Source organism: Pipistrellus hanaki (genome assembly GCF_964339955.1).
Source record: "Pipistrellus hanaki genome assembly, contig: scaffold_119, whole genome shotgun sequence".
Taxonomy (NCBI): Eukaryota; Metazoa; Chordata; class Mammalia; order Chiroptera; family Vespertilionidae; genus Pipistrellus; species Pipistrellus hanaki.
In genome coordinates this window covers 21,480-36,655 of record NW_028182218.1, presented here as the reverse complement: position 1 = coordinate 36,655, position 15,176 = coordinate 21,480, and the positions used below count along the sequence as shown (strand labels likewise).

Below are 15,176 nucleotides of genomic sequence, written 5' to 3'. Positions count from 1 at the left end.
TTTTCTATCTTGTTCTCCCAACTAGTTACCTTATCTTCTAAGCAGCAAATCAGAAAAAAATATATATATCAAATGAAACCAAAAATACAGAATAATTTAGAGGACACGTGATAAGAATTACAGGACATTTCTCATCAGAAGCAATGCAAGTCAGAAGAAAATGGCATGCCATCTTTGAAACTGTGAAATAATAACTTTCAATTCAGAATGTTATACTCAAGGGATATTTTTTAAATGAAGCTAAAATACAAGTTTTTCATACACACCAAATTTGAAATAATTCGTCATCCGTCGATACGCACTACAGGAAATGTTAAGACATAAGAACATGTTCTGGCATAAGAAAAATAAAAGTAAATGGTAATATGGCCCACCTACGTGAGTAATCAATGCTGTTAATCGCAGATACGAGAATTGATATAAAATGCTTGCCTTCTTATGTTTAAATTTTTTTGGGGGGTGTAATTGATGGTGTGAAGCAAAAATTCGTAGATTGCATCATGTAGTTTTAAGTTATGTAAAATTAATTTCCTGGGAAATAATAGCCCAAGCAATGGGGGAAATATAAATATACTGTTGTGAGATTCTAAATTTACATATGAGGTTGTACAACATTACCTAAAGGTAGACTGTGTTAAGTTACAGAAGCATCAAATATAAACCCTAATGTCCCTATCCAAATAATCACGGCTAATAAGCCTACATGGGAGATAAATGGAACCATGAAACGCTCACTTAACTTAAAATAGGCCTTTACAAAAGAAACATATAAGACAAACAGATGAGAAAAAAAAAAAAACAGCTATGGCGATAGGTTTAATTCTAACCATATTAAATACAAATTATCTAAATGCACCGATGGTTAAAAGGTAGAAAACAAACAAACTGGGTTCCTTTTTATTTAAAATAGCTTTTGGGTTTTTAGAGCAGTTTTAGGTTCACAGCAAAACTGAGCAGAAAGTACAGAGCAATGGCATATACTACTGCTCCCCCAGAGACATAACCCTCCCCAGCATCAAAACCGTGCACCTGACTGGTATACTGGCAATCAATGAGCCTACAGAGACACATCATTATCACTCAGAATCCACAGTTATCATTAGGGTTCACTGTTGATGTGTATTCCATGCGTTTGGACAAATATGTAATGTCATGGATCCATCATTGTATCATACAAAATAGTTCCACCTGCCTTTTCCCCAAATCTTCCTGGCTCCACATATTCATATTTCCTCTCTCTTAACCACTGGCAACCACTGATTTTTAAAATATATATATATTTTATTGATTTTTTACCGAGAGGAAGGGACAGAGATAGAGAGCTAGAAACATCAATGAGAGAGAAACATCGGCCAGCTGCCTCTGCACACCCCCCACTGGGGTTGTGCTCGCAACCAATGTACATGCCCCTGACCAGAATCAAACCTGGGACACTTCAGTCCGCAGACCGACGCTCTACCACTGAGCCAAACCAGTTTTGTTTTGTTTTTAAGTCTCCATAGTTTTGCCTTTTCTGGAACGTTATATAGTTGGAATCTTACAAAATGTAGCCTTTTAAGATTGACTTCTTTCAGTTAGAGATACTCACTTAGTGATTCTCCATATCATTTCATTGCTTGATAGTTCATATCTTTTTAGTGCTGAATAATATTCCACTGTCTTGATTCACCTAATTAAGGGCATGTTAGTTGCTTCCACATTTTGCCAATTATGAATAAGCTGGTATAAACATCTATCTGTAGGTTTTTGTTTAGACAGAAATTTTCAGCTCATTTGGGTAAATACAAAGGAGCACAACTGCTGGGTCATATAGTCAGAGTAGGTTTGGTTTTTTTAAAAAAATTTTTCTTTATTGATTAAGGTATCACATATTTTTCCTCACCCCCCCCCCATTCCTATCCCAAATCCCTCCCCACACATGCTCCCACCCCCCTGTTGTCCTTGACCACTGGTTAGGTTCATATGTAGGCACACAAGTCCTTTGGTTGATCTCTCCCCATTATCCCCACCCTCTGTTACCCACCCTCAGAGATACGACAGTCTGATCCATGCCTCCTTGTCTTTGGATCTGTTCTTGTTCATCAATCTATGTTTTTCATCATTTCCCCTAGATGAATAAGATCATGTCCTACTGGAAATACACTTATAAGAACTGAAAGTGAGACAAGCAATGATGGTTATGCTGAAAGGCAAAGTTAAGGAACTGCAAAAATGTCTTCCAAAGTGGTTGTACAATTTTGCATTTCCACTAGCAAAAAGGAGGGTTCCTCTTGCTCCACATCCACATCAGAATTTGGTGTGGCCAGGGTTCTGGATTTTGGCCATGTTAATAGGTGTATTGTGGCATCTCATGGTTTTATTTTGAATTTGCTCAATGACATGTGATGCTGGATTGTATGGTAGGTCTCTTTTTAGTTTTAAGAGGAATATCCGTAATTTTTCCATAGTGGCTGCATCAATTTGCAGTCCCAGCAACTGTATACAAGTGTCGTCTTTTCTCCACATCCTCGACAACACTTGTTGTTTGTTGACTTTTTTTGTTGTTGACAGTATTACAGATGCCTCCCATTTTACTCCCTTTGCTGCCCTCTACCCAGCCCTTGCCCCACGCCAGGCCTTCCCCACACTATTGTCTGTGTCCATGGGCTATGCATATATGTTCTTTGGTTAATTTCTTCCCGTCAATCAACCCCCATAACCAATGGCCATTCTGACTGGTGTGAGGTGGCATCATGTGGCTTTGGTTTGCATTATCCTAATGAGTATAATGTTGAGTATGTTTTCATATGGGTGTTGGCCATCTGTATGTCTTCTTTTGAGAAATTTCTTTCATGTCTTCTGTCCATTTTTTTTTTATCGTATTGTTTACTTTTTGTTATTGAGTTGTATGGGTTTCTCATATTTGGGGGATAAACAACCTTATCAGATAAATCATTTGTTAATATATTCTCCCATTCAATAGGTTGTCTCTTTGTTTTGTAGATAGTACCCTTCACTGTACAGGAGCTTTTGCATTTGAAGAAGCCCCCTTTATTTATTTCTGCTTTTGTTTCTCTTGCCCAAGGGGACACACTCAAACATATATTATTCAGTTTCATATCAAATAGTTTATTACCTTTGTTTCTGGGCTCTTTATTCTGTCCCAGGGATCTATAATGTTGGATCCATGACATTACATATTTGTCCAAACGCATGGAATACACATCAACAGTGAACCCTAATGATAACTGTGGATTCTGAGTGATAATGATGTGTCTCTGTAGGCTCATTGATTGCCAGTATACCAGTCAGGTGCACGGTTTTGATGCTGGGGAGGGTTATGTCTCTGGGGGAGCAGTAGTATATGCCATTGCTCTGTACTTTCTGCTCAGTTTTGCTGTGAACCTAAAACTGCTCTAAAAACCCAAAAGCTATTTTAAATAAAAAGGAACCCAGTTTGTTTGTTTCTACCTTTTAACCATCGGTGCATTTAGATAATTTGTATTTAATATGGTTAGAATTAAACCTATCGCCATAGCTGTTTTTTTTTTTTTTCTCATCTGTTTGTCTTATATGTTTCTTTTGTAAAGGCCTATTTTAAGTTAAGTGAGCGTTTCATGGTTCCATTTATCTCCCATGTAGGCTTATTAGCCGTGATTATTTGGATAGGGACATTAGGGTTTATATTTGATGCTTCTGTAACTTAACACAGTCTACCTTTAGGTAATGTTGTACAACCTCATATGTAAATTTAGAATCTCACAACAGTATATTTATATTTCCCCCATTGCTTGGGCTATTATTTCCCAGGAAATTAATTTTACATAACTTAAAACTACATGATGCAATCTACGAATTTTTGCTTCACACCATCAATTACACCCCCCCAAAAAAATTTAAACATAAGAAGGCAAGCATTTTATATCAATTCTCGTATCTGCGATTAACAGCATTGATTACTCACGTAGGTGGGCCATATTACCATTTACTTTTATTTTTCTTATGCCAGAACATGTTCTTATGTCTTAACATTTCCTGTAGTGCGTATCGACGGATGACGAATTATTTCAAATTTGGTGTGTATGAAAAACTTGTATTTTAGCTTCATTTAAAAAATATCCCTTGAGTATAACATTCTGAATTGAAAGTTATTATTTCACAGTTTCAAAGATGGCATGCCATTTTCTTCTGACTTGCATTGCTTCTGATGAGAAATGTCCTGTAATTCTTATCACGTGTCCTCTAAATTATTCTGTATTTTTGGTTTCATTTGATATATATTTTTTTTTTCTGATTTGCTGCTTAGAAGATAAGGTAACTAGTTGGGAGAACAAGATAGAAAACTGTCATGTCTGCACATCATGATTTAGCTGTATATAACAACCTGAAAGCATCGGAAAAGCAAAAGAATCAGTGAAACAATTAAAACCAGGATGCACACGTACCTAGGAGCCGATTGGCTCTCCCACCTGAATATCTTACCCCCCATTCCCCCCCCCCCCGAAAAAAAATCATAAAGCTTTAGGTCATGGCATCATGGGTCACACAGGACACTGATTCCCTGGGGAAGGGAAACTAACACAAGGTGAGCCCTCAGATGGGTGAGCCCAGTTCTCCCAGCTTCCTGCCTGGATAGCGTTTACAGGCAGGCTGTATACAGCACAAGGAGATTGAACAGAAACAGAGCCCAGGGGGTAATCTGAGCAAAGGACACAGAGCTGAGAGTGCCGGAGGCCAATGTGCTGGGAGTGATGGAGGGGAGAGAGTTGGTTGGCTCTGGAGAGCCGCAGAGGTTTCCCATCTGGGTGCAGTGTCTGAGAGAGAGGGAGTGGTGGTAGTCGCCTATTCCGCGGTGAGCAGTTGTGTGGAAAATGTTGCCATTTACTGAGAGTGTGAAGATGGGCGTTTTGAAAACAAGAGGAGGGATGGTGTGTGTGTGTGTGGGTGGGGGTTGGGGGGGAGGGGCTGAGAGCGAGTGGAAGGGGTGGGTAATACTGGCTCTAAACAGACTTTTCTAAGAGGATCCCTTGAGACATCCAAGTGGAAGTGTCATGTAGGAGAGTGACTATCTGGGTCTGTATCCCAAAGGTGAAGGTCAAACTGGGGATATAGATTTCAGAGTTATTAGCATATTAGCACACATGGTCACATAACACATAGCATACAGAGAGGCGGATACAAAAGGGAATGTGATCAAAGTTGGGAACATGAGAAAAAATTGTAACTGTGTGGTGAGGGATGTTACCTAGACTGACTGTGCTGTGTCTTCTGTTGTTGTTGTCTTAACTATATATTTATTGATTCCAGAGAAGAAGGGAAAGGGAGAGAGAGTTGGAAACGTCAGCGATGAGAGAATCATGGATCGGCCGCCTCCTGCACGCCCCACACTGGGGATGGAGCCCACAACCTGGGCATGTGCCCTGACCTGGGCATGTGCCCTGACGGGGAATTGAACCGTGACCTCCTGGTTCATAGCTCCATGCTCCACCACTGAGCCACGCCGGCTGGGCCCTAGACTTGCTGTGATGATCACTTCACAATATACGTATTCGAATGTCGAGTCATTATGTCGTGCGCCTGACACTAATACAATGTAGTATGTCGATCAGGTTTCAATGCAAATTGAAAATAAAACGGAAAGCAAAAGGAATATGAAGGCCCACTACGGTTTTTGTTGAAAAGCACAGGTGGATCTGAGACGGGAACACAGCCTTTTCTTTCCTCGGCATATGGCGGCGGTTTGCTGAGGCTTTCGCAGTGTCTAGGGTCTGCTCACCTCCCACAGAAACGTGTTAAGCAGGAAGGGCTGAAGAGACAGAGGCAGGCAGCTGACAAGGGCGGTTGCTATGCAACAGCAGAGGAAAGCCATTCAGCCAGGCAGAATTGATATTGGTCACTGGAGAGTAAAAGCTGTGGTCCTAGCAATGGTTTCTATTCATGCACAGGAGTCCTGGAGAGGCTGATATAAAAAAGCGCACATAGTCCTAGCTGGTTTGGCTCAGAGGACAGAGCGACAGCCTGCGGACTGCAAGGTCCTCGGTTCGAGTCCAGTTAAGGGCACATACGTGCCCGGGTTGCGGGCTCCATCCTCAGTGGGAGGCGTGCAGGAGGTCTCTCCCTCTCCCTTCCTCTCTGAATTGAATTAAAACACACACACACACACACACACACACACACACTCACACACATAGAAGTGAGGAAGGTCTGTGTAAAACGTGCAGTTTCCATTTGAGATGAGAGCATAGCATTTCCTGCCTCCAAAGCAGCCTCCCCAGTCCTTGTGCTTGCCATTTTGCATGTGAAGAGGACACTGGGCTCAGAGATGCCCAGTGACCTGAGCAGGCTCACACAGCTCGGGCCAGACTGGCCAGGCACTCCATCCCTGGGATTCTCCCTGCAAGACCACAGCTGCCCCAGGCCCCAGCCCTGGAAGGAAGCAGGACAAACATTTACTCTGAACCGGGGCTTGCCATGGCTCCCACACACAAGTGCCTGATTGTCCCGCCGCTCCAGTGGGCACCGGGAAGGCCTCGGGGGCGGCGTGTCTGTGCCACTCAGGAAAAGGCCTGCCAGTGGGAGTGGGGAGTGGACCAGCCTGGCGAGCAATCCCCACCCCTGGCTGGGTCCACGCAGAGTGGGCAGGGCTGGGGCCGGGGCCCTCCACCTGTGTCCTCCCGGGCCCAGAGCAGGAGCTTGGGGCTCAGGGAAGGCAGACCTTGCTTGTTTGGGACAGATGTGGACAGGGCAGGGCCGGGGGATGGTGGAGCTGTGGTGAAACCTGAAGGGGGGGGGGGATGCCCGGGTCCCCAGGCCAGCCCTGGGGGGGGGGGGGAGGGACGTGGGGCCCAAATTCTGCATTTCCGCTTCCTGGCTCTGGAGCCTGGTGTAATCAGTGCGCGCAGTGCTTGTGTGCCTCGGCTTTCTTATCTGTAAAATGGGGATGCCGAATTCCACCTCCCAGGGCGGCCTTGGGAGGAAGGCAAGCCCAGGCACAGACCTGGCTGTGGTGGACAAGCTGCACAGAGTGCTGGAGGAGGCAGATGTTCCCAGTGTGCCTGGAGGCCACAGAGATGGACAGTGGAGGGGAACACAAAGGGAGCTGGCCTGCTCTGGCCATTTGCATCTACCTCCCTTGTTGCTACGGGGCTGTGTGTCTGTGACCTAGCGGTCATGCTGCAGAGCCAGGGCGCGGTGGGTTCCAGACCACCCTGGGGGCGCTCAGGCGAAAGGGGGAGGGAGGGCAGAGCTGCAGAGGTGGGGGGTGCTGACTGCGTGGGTCTGAGCGCGCGCTCCTGCAGCCCCAGGCAGGGGTGGACAGGGGAATGTGGCGGGAAGCAGAAAACGCCCCCACCCCGCTCCCCACCCCCACGCCCTGCAGCCCGCACACCCGCGGAATCGCATGCGCACTGGGGACCCGGTGGACAGGGCTTTTGTTGGGAGAGCGGGCGGGCTGAAGGGGTCGGCGCATGCGCAGGCTGCCCAGCCGCGGGGGGTGTGCAGAGAAAAGGGGCGGGGTGGTCGGAGCTGCTGTGCTGGCAGCAGCAGGCGAGGGCGCGGCTGCGGGGTTCCTGGTGCTGAGGAGCGACGCCATTGGAGCCCCAGCGAAGGTAAGGATCCAGCCCGGACAGGACCTGGAGAGGCGAGTGGACCCCTGCATGCTGCGCCACTCCTCCCGGGACAGCGCACGCCACCCCCTGCAGCGCTCCCCCCGCCCCCTCCCGCAGCACTCAGAACCCGAACCAGAACCGCCGCGTTAGACCCGTGGTCTGCACAGGAGCCCCATCCTCCCCATCCTGGGACCCGGGCTCCGGGGATCCGAGCCCTGGTGACACCGGATCCCACGCCTGGACCCGTTGTGCTCGGGCTGAGCTGCTCTAGAAACAGGCCCTGTCCCCACCCAGCCACTCCAGACCCCTCCCTGCCCTGGCATTGCAATCCTGCATTCGGAGACCCCCGCTTCTCATTGGAACCTCGCCCAGACCCGCCGCCCTCCCTGCCCCCCGCCGTCGCCGCCCCCCCCCCATCTTCCACCAGCGTTCCTGTGTGAGCCCTACCCGACCTGACCAGAATCCCTCGAATCCCTCCCACCACTGCCCCTCCCACCCAGACCTCCTCGCCAAAGGGTCCCTGGCATTCAGAGCTTCCCGTGGTCCCCAGGTATCCGCGCCTCGCACCTCTTGGGCTTCCCCTTCATCCTGGCTCCCTGCTCCAGCCCTGAAATCCGGGCCCTTTGTTTCCCCTTCTATGGATGCATCCATCATCCCCTTTGGGGTTTCTGCAGCCCAAAGCCCGCTGGTCCACCCCTCCATTCAAATCTTGCCAGCCACCGCGATGGGGAGCCTGCCTGGACCTCAACTCCCCTTTCAATGCGGAGGGGGGGTGTGGCGGGTGGGAGGGGAGGAGGAGATCTCCTGGGACCTGCTCTCTCCCTCCCTGTCTGAGGGCTCTGTCTCTGACAGACAGAATGGACCCCAGCAGATTCCCCCCCACCCCCGCCCCTTCTGCCCATGGAGGGGATGATGGCTGCCTGTCGCCCTCCCCCCACCTCCCCAGAAATCCCACCTCCTGAGAAATCCCACCTCCTGAGAAACCCCGCCTCCGCTGCCCCCCCACCCCCACCCCCGCCTCCCTCTGAAGAGGCCCCCCTCCCTCTCAGGCTGAGCTCTCTTCTTGGGACCCAGCATGGCTGAGGGAAGCTCCCCCATGGAAGCGGAATGCTGCAGCAACAACAACAACAACAACGTTGAAGACATCATGGAGGACGGTCTGGAGGAAGTGAGGGAGTACGAGATGTTTGACGGAATTGACGGAAATGATTATGAGGAATTCGGTGCTTTCGGGGGCTATGGCACCTTCACCAGCTTTGACATTCATCTCCTCCGCGCCTTTGGGAGCTTGGGGACGAGCCTGCGTGTCTTGGCGGTGAGGCCCCTTCTTGGCCACCTGCTAGCCTGCTGGGCTGGGAGGGGGGCTGTGTGCAGAGGGGAGGGGTGGCGGGGAAGCACTGCCTAGCACCCCAAAAGAAACCGTCCCTTTCCTGCTGGGAGGAGGGGGGTGGAGGGGGGTCCGGGGGTGGGGGGAGTGGGGGGGGGCTGTGTCGGGTGGGGTGGGGTGGGGGGCTGCCTGGAGGAGGCTGGCCGGCACAGGGAAGCAAGATGCGCAAGGGTGCAAAGTGGTGTGCCTCCCCCTTCCCTCGCCCTGGCCTTGCAGAATGAGCCCTGGGAACTGGACCACCCTATGCTGGCCCGCACCCTGGTGGATGCGTTCCGAGCGGATACAGATCCGGCCCCCAATGAGGAGGACGACCAGTCTGGCAATGGAGGCCGAGGTGACTCCGCCCGTGCTGCCCGGACAGCTGCCCGGGCTGCTGCCCGGGCTGCTGCGGCTGCCGCCCGTGCCCTCTACAATCAGGTGGTCACTAGCCGCCTCATGACCACAGGGCCTGCCTCCAGAGAAAATGGCCAGCGCTCGGCATCTTCTTCGCGCAGCTCCCAGGGGCCAGGCAACGGTGAGATGGCGCCTGCAACCTCCTCGGGGGCGCCTGCAACCTCCTCACAGCCCCAGCCAGCCCCCCAGGCCCGGGAGGCTGCTTCCTCTCGGGCTGCAGGTGCCAGTGAGGGGGGTGCCACCCAGCCCAAGAAACCCTTTCTGGGCCAGAATGATGGCTTTGATTTCACCCAGCCGGCAGGTGTCAGTGGCCTAGCCTTCCCCCGCCCCAAGAGGCCCGCCCCGGCCCCAGAGCCTGCCTCAGAGGGCCCCAGTGCTCAGGCAGCATCTGCTGGGGAGGGGGCGGCCACCAGGCCCAAGACCGCCAAGTCTGGGAAGGCTGTCGCTAAGACTCGCTGGGTGGAGCCTCAGAACGTGGTGGCAGCAGCTGCTGCCAAGGCCAAGATGGCCACAAGCGCCCCTGAGCCTGAGGGTGCAGCTGCCACTGCTCAGAAGAACCGCGATGAGGCCAGGAAGGGAGGCAAGAGAACAAAGAAGGTGAGATCTCCCTGCAAGCCCCCATGGTCCCCTCCCCTGCTCTTCTGTGTCCTCCCCTCCCCTCCCCTCCCCTCCCCTCCGCTCCCCTCCCCTCCCCTCCCCTCCCCTCGGCTCCCCTGCCCTGCCCTGCCCTCCCCTGCCCTCTTCTTCTCTCAACGAGTCCGAGTTTCTATAACACAAGTGCGCTAGCATGTCTTTACTCCTTTACACGTAGTCCCTACCCTCCGGCCTGGAGGTACAAGAGGTTGGCTCGGTGCCTGGCACTTAGGGAGCCCTCTGCACATGCCACCCGCTGTTCCTACTACTCTCATATCCAAGTGCCTGCCCTGGAAAAGACGTTGCCAGGGGCTTGGGCACAGTAAGCCTGGTGGCCCCGGGTCTCTCTTCTCCCCAATGCTGCAGTCCAAGCACCTGGATTATGAGTATGAGAGCAGCGAGGACGAGAGAGAGCCTCCTGCGGTCCCAGCGACCTGGAGAGCATCGCAGCCCATAGTGAGAGTGCGGGCTCAGATGGCCCCACGGGCTCAGATGGGCCCTCGGCCCCCGGCGGCCCAGAGGCCCCAGGTGCCCTCGAGGCACGTGCTGAGCTTGCCACCCCGCAACGTGGCCCTTCTGCAAGATAGGGTAAGCAGCCTGCCCTCCGCCCTCCCCCCTCCGCCACCCCTCCCCTGCCTGGCCGGCCGGTTCCTTGAGCTCACCTGTTCCTTCGCCTCTCCTTGTCCAGGCAAATAAGCTGGTGAAGTACCTGATGATCAAGGACTACAAGAAGATCCCCATCAAGCGCTCAGGTGGACAACTGCCCCGTCCCTGAGCTCTGTCTGCCCTCCCTCCTCTCCCAGTCCTCCCCCGTGCCCCACCCATCAGAGGCTCCCAATTACCCAGGGGCTGCAGCCATGTGGCCTTCTGCTCAGCCCAGACGCTTTCCCTGCCCCCACCCCCACCCCCCTGCAGACATGATGAAGGACGTCATCCGCGAATTTGACGAGCACTTTCCTGAGATCATTGAGCGGGCGACATACACCCTGGAGAAGGTGGGCTGCATGGGGTGGGGGTGGGGGACAGCTCTGGGGGGCAAGAGAGGCGGGGAAGCCCTGTCCCCTGTAGCCTTCGGAGGCCCAGTGTCTGTCCCGCCCGTTCCCCAAGCCTTGCCTGGCTTCTCCACCTGGGAGCTCCCACCGTGTGCAGACTTCCTCCCCCTCGTGCTCTTGCGGGGGCAGGGGGTGTCTATCGCATCCCGAAGTGGGTCCCTTTGCCTCGGCCAGTGCCAGAGCCCCCCACAGGCCTGTGCCTCCGCGCCCTCCCTTTGTTCAGTGCGCGCTCCCCGCCCCGGCACTTTGGGTTTCCTGCCTAGGAACTGTTCTGGCGGGAATGGAGCGACTGCCAGCAGGACACCTGGCGTGGGTTTCTGACCTCACCCTCTGTGTTCTCCCCGTGCAGAAGTTCGGGATCCACCTGAAGGAGATCGACAAGGAAGAACACCTGTACATTCTCACCTGCACGCGGGATTCTTCGGCTCGCCTCCTGGGAAAGTGAGAAAGGGCGGGGGGTCTGTGGCCTTCCCAGGTGGTGCCTCCCCCTCCTCTCAGAGCAACAGGAAGACAGGGCCAGAGGGCCCAGCACAGTGCCCACCCCCAGGGCGTGGCACCGATGGCTGCCAAGTGGCAGAATCCCGGGAGGTGTGTCAGCATCCACATTGGGTGGATGGACTTACGCAGCCTTAAGTGGAGGGATGAGTTGTCTGGACCGAGTAGCCAGCCATGGGCAGAGTGGGAAGAGCTAACTGCCCTGTCACGGGGCAGCCCGGGAGAGGCTGGTTGGGTGAGCTGGGTGTGCAGTCTCCTGGGCCAAGGGCTGCTGGACAGGTTCCCTCTTTCTACCCCGCTAGGACCAAGGACACTCCCAGGCTGAGCCTCCTCCTGGTGATCCTGGGAGTCATCTTCATGAACGGCAACCGTGTGAGCGAGGGTGAGTTGTCGGGCCCGCCGCTGGGGGGCTGCCCCCTGTCTCGCCTCCGTGTTCTAAACTCTTGTACCTCATCTGCCCTGGCAGCTGTCCTGTGGGAGGCACTCCGCAAGATGGGACTGCGCCCTGGGTATGATTGGACCCCCTGGGCTCTCGCTGCCCCTCAGCTTGTCCTTGGGCCCAGCAAGCCCCAGGGTCCCACCGGCCCGATGGTCTGGTGCAGGGGAGCGGGCGCCCTCGACCAGGCAGAGCGCACGGGGCCTCTCACCAGGGTGCATGGCGAAACGGTCCTGAACTCTGGGCCCCCTCTGCTCCGTGGCCCCTCTCTGTCCCCCAGAGGGCAGCTAAGACAAAGCACCAGAACCCGGGGCTCCTTCCAAACCCTGTGCAGGCCCTTGCCGCCAGACTGGTGGCCGTCAGACCCCTGCATGCCCAGGCCTCGCGGGCCGGGAAGCGCTCGGTCCTGGTGGCGAGTGCTCCTGCCCACAGCGGGCACTGCCACCCGCTCGAGTCACGGACTCTCTCCTTGCCCTCAGGGTGAGGCACCCATTCCTTGGCGATCTGAAGAAGCTCATTACATCCGACTTTGTGAGGCAGAAGTAAGTACTGACCACGTTTCCTGTCCCACCCTGGCGCCCCCCTGGTGTGCCAGTCTGGCTGAGGAAGCCACTGCATCCTGGCTACCCACTCTCCAGGGAGGGAGGCTCTGGGGCCGGAGGGGGTGGGGGATGTGGCGGGGTGTGCTCAGAGCAGGGTGCCTGGAGAAATGGCTCTCTGTTTACAACACACCCAACAGGAACTGGGGTCACTGTGGCAAGGGGCACCAAACGTGTGGCCTTCCTATGCACAAGCACCCGACACGCGCCCCCTCCCCCGCACACACACCACCCCGTGCTCGCCGGGCGGGAGCCACACACACACAGTCCGGGCTTTGAAGGCCTCGGTGTTGGGGGCAGAAACCCTGGCAGTGAGCTCGGGGTGGGGGGAGTGGGGTGCCAGGTGGAGGGCCAGGGCAATCGGGGACTCTGAGCTGCAGCCTCGGGGCTGGGAAGGGGCCACCTGGCAGCCATTGGTGCAGCAGCCCACCTGCCTGCTTCTGGCTGGAGGCGAAAGGTGATTCTTGTCTTGTCCCCTGAGGTACCTGGAATACAAGAAGGTCCCCAACAGCAGCCCACCCGAGTATGAGTTTTTCTGGGGCCTGCGGGCCCGCTTCGAGACCAGCAAGATGAGGGTGCTACGATTCATCGCCCAGGTAACGGACCGAGGGAGAGCCCCTGCCGGGGGGGCCAGGCCCGGGGCCGGCCCTTCCCACACCTTGTGTGGCTCTGGGCCGGGGGCTCCTTGTGCGTGCGGTCTGTGTGTGCACTGAGGACACCGAGGCTCAGCAAGGTCCCTAGGCTCCTCGCCCAGGTTTGCAGAGGCAGCACGTGCCAGGGGTGGGGCCAAATCCCAGGTCCGGCCCAGAGAGGGGCAGCGGTCCCGCCTCCCGTGGTCTTCGTGGTTGCTGTGATGGCCAGCAGTGCGCAGGGGCGTGCGTGGGGGGCGGGAAGCCGGCGCCCAGTGAGCGCGGGGTCCGGATCGCGGTCAGGACGGCTGCTCTTTCCCCCCACTGCAGTACCAGAACCGAGACCCCCGGGACTGGAAGGCTCACTTCCTGGAGGCTGTGGACGACGCCTTCAGGACCATGGATTCGGATATGGCCGAGGAGCACGCCAGGGCCCAGATGCGGGCCCGCATGAACATCGGGGACGAGGCTCTGATTGGCCGCTGGAGCTGGGACGACGTGCAGGTGGAGCTCCTGACCTGGGATGAGGACGGAGACTTTGGCGACGCCTGGGCCAGGATCCCCTTTGCGTTCTGGGCCCGATACCACCAGTACATCCTGAATAGCAACCGTGCCAACAGAACCACTTGGCGAGCTGGCGTCAGCAGCGGCAACCTCGGTGCGGCCAACGCCAGCCTCATCGATGGCCCTAGCACCAGCTCCACCATCCGCACCAGAAATGCCGCCAGGACCGCTGCCAACTTCTTCTCCTGGATCCAGTAAGCCGTGGGGAGGATGGAGGAGACCCCGAAGGGTGGGCCGAGGAGGGGCCGTGGGGAGTCGGCGGGAGGCCTGGCGTGGGGCGGGGGGCACCGCGGGAGTGCGGACAGAGCCTTGTTTTGCCTTCACGGGCCTCAGTTCTGGTCCCTGTTTCACCTGCTTGTCTCTTCTTGTCCCGTGTTCGCAGGCCGCGCTGAAGACCCACAGCAACCACCCAGCCAGAGTGCCTCCTCAGACCCCGTGTTCACTCCTCAGACCCCGTGTTCACTTAGCACTCTAGGCCGCCCGCCTCTGCCTGCCCATCGAAGATGGCATGCAAAAGAAGCTCCTTGCCCTCCTGCTTTCACTGTGTGCTGTTGTCGTGCTGTCGTGTTTTTGGTATTGGTGTCACAATAAAGATGCAAAGTGAAATGGCTGGTTTCCTGTGCACACGCTGCTCTGCGTGGCCCACGGTCCGCTCTGGACGGGGGTGGGGGCGGGCTCCCCGCTGCCCCAGAGGCCAGAGGGCGCTGGGAGAGGTGGAGGAGTCTGGGAGTGCAGAGGCCATGAGTTTCCAGAGCTTTGGTCCACACAGTCTTGGGATCATCTCCAGGGTGCGGTGCCAGTTAGACGCCAACGGGGGAGAGCAGCGGAAGGGATGGGGTAGGGGCTATGGGTTGGTGCCACTGTTTCTGTCCCCGAGGGGCAGGGCGCACACTCACCCAGCAGGACTCACCTCCTGGCTCCCACCTTTGGAGGGCCCACCTCCCCGTCCCCACCTCTGGAGGTGCCCGCTCAGAACCCTTTCCTCATCACCCACCCGAGTTCAGGACCTCATTCCTCAGACACACCCCTTGGGACAACAATGACATAGGCTTCAAGATGATAATCTCCTGGCCAGCACGTAGCTGGAGGGCCATTGCTGCTGAGTAGCTCTCATGAAAACAGCTGCCAGCTGCCAGGGACCTGGAGACCATTGCCTGTGGCCCTCACCTGAGGCTTCTGTGGGCCCCGGAGCCCCTCCATGGCAGCAGGGCTGTCCCAGTGCGGCCAAGGCCAGGCCTAGGTCCCGGTGAACCCCAGGCCTGGGTGATTCCCATGGGAGGGTGGCAGGCGGTTCTGCAGTCCCTCCAGCGGACCACAGTGAGGGCAGAGACACAGAGGGTCCCTGCGAAGGCCTCAGAGGTGGGCAGGGACAGAGACGGAGCTCCCTCGGGTGCACACATGG

The 15,176-nt window shown here is 55.1% G+C and overlaps 1 protein-coding gene across 4 annotated transcripts; it reads left to right on the top strand.

Annotated features, from left to right (window-relative positions):
- The first annotated feature begins 7,440 nt into the window (after window positions 1-7,440).
- Window positions 7,441-14,380, top strand: LOC311616211 (melanoma-associated antigen D4-like). Of its 4 annotated transcripts, none has more exons than XM_084907494.1 (14): window positions 7,441-7,586; window positions 8,636-8,901; window positions 9,190-9,307; window positions 9,419-9,963; window positions 10,366-10,587; window positions 10,688-10,751; window positions 10,915-10,994; window positions 11,401-11,492; window positions 11,849-11,928; window positions 12,013-12,055; window positions 12,462-12,524; window positions 13,063-13,177; window positions 13,541-13,968; window positions 14,157-14,380. In XM_084907494.1, the coding sequence occupies exons 2-14, from the start codon at window positions 8,662-8,664 to the stop codon at window positions 14,164-14,166; spliced, it is 2,100 nt and encodes a 699-aa protein (XP_084763620.1). In that variant the 5' UTR covers window positions 7,441-7,586; window positions 8,636-8,661; the 3' UTR covers window positions 14,167-14,380. The 4 variants fall into 4 exon arrangements, with proteins under 4 accessions (XP_084763620.1, XP_084763621.1, XP_084763619.1 ...); XM_084907495.1 differs by having other exon boundaries at window positions 7,448-7,586; window positions 8,661-8,901; XM_084907493.1 differs by having other exon boundaries at window positions 7,448-7,586; window positions 8,661-8,901; window positions 9,190-9,963.
- Window positions 14,381-15,176: the final 796 nt, after the last annotated feature.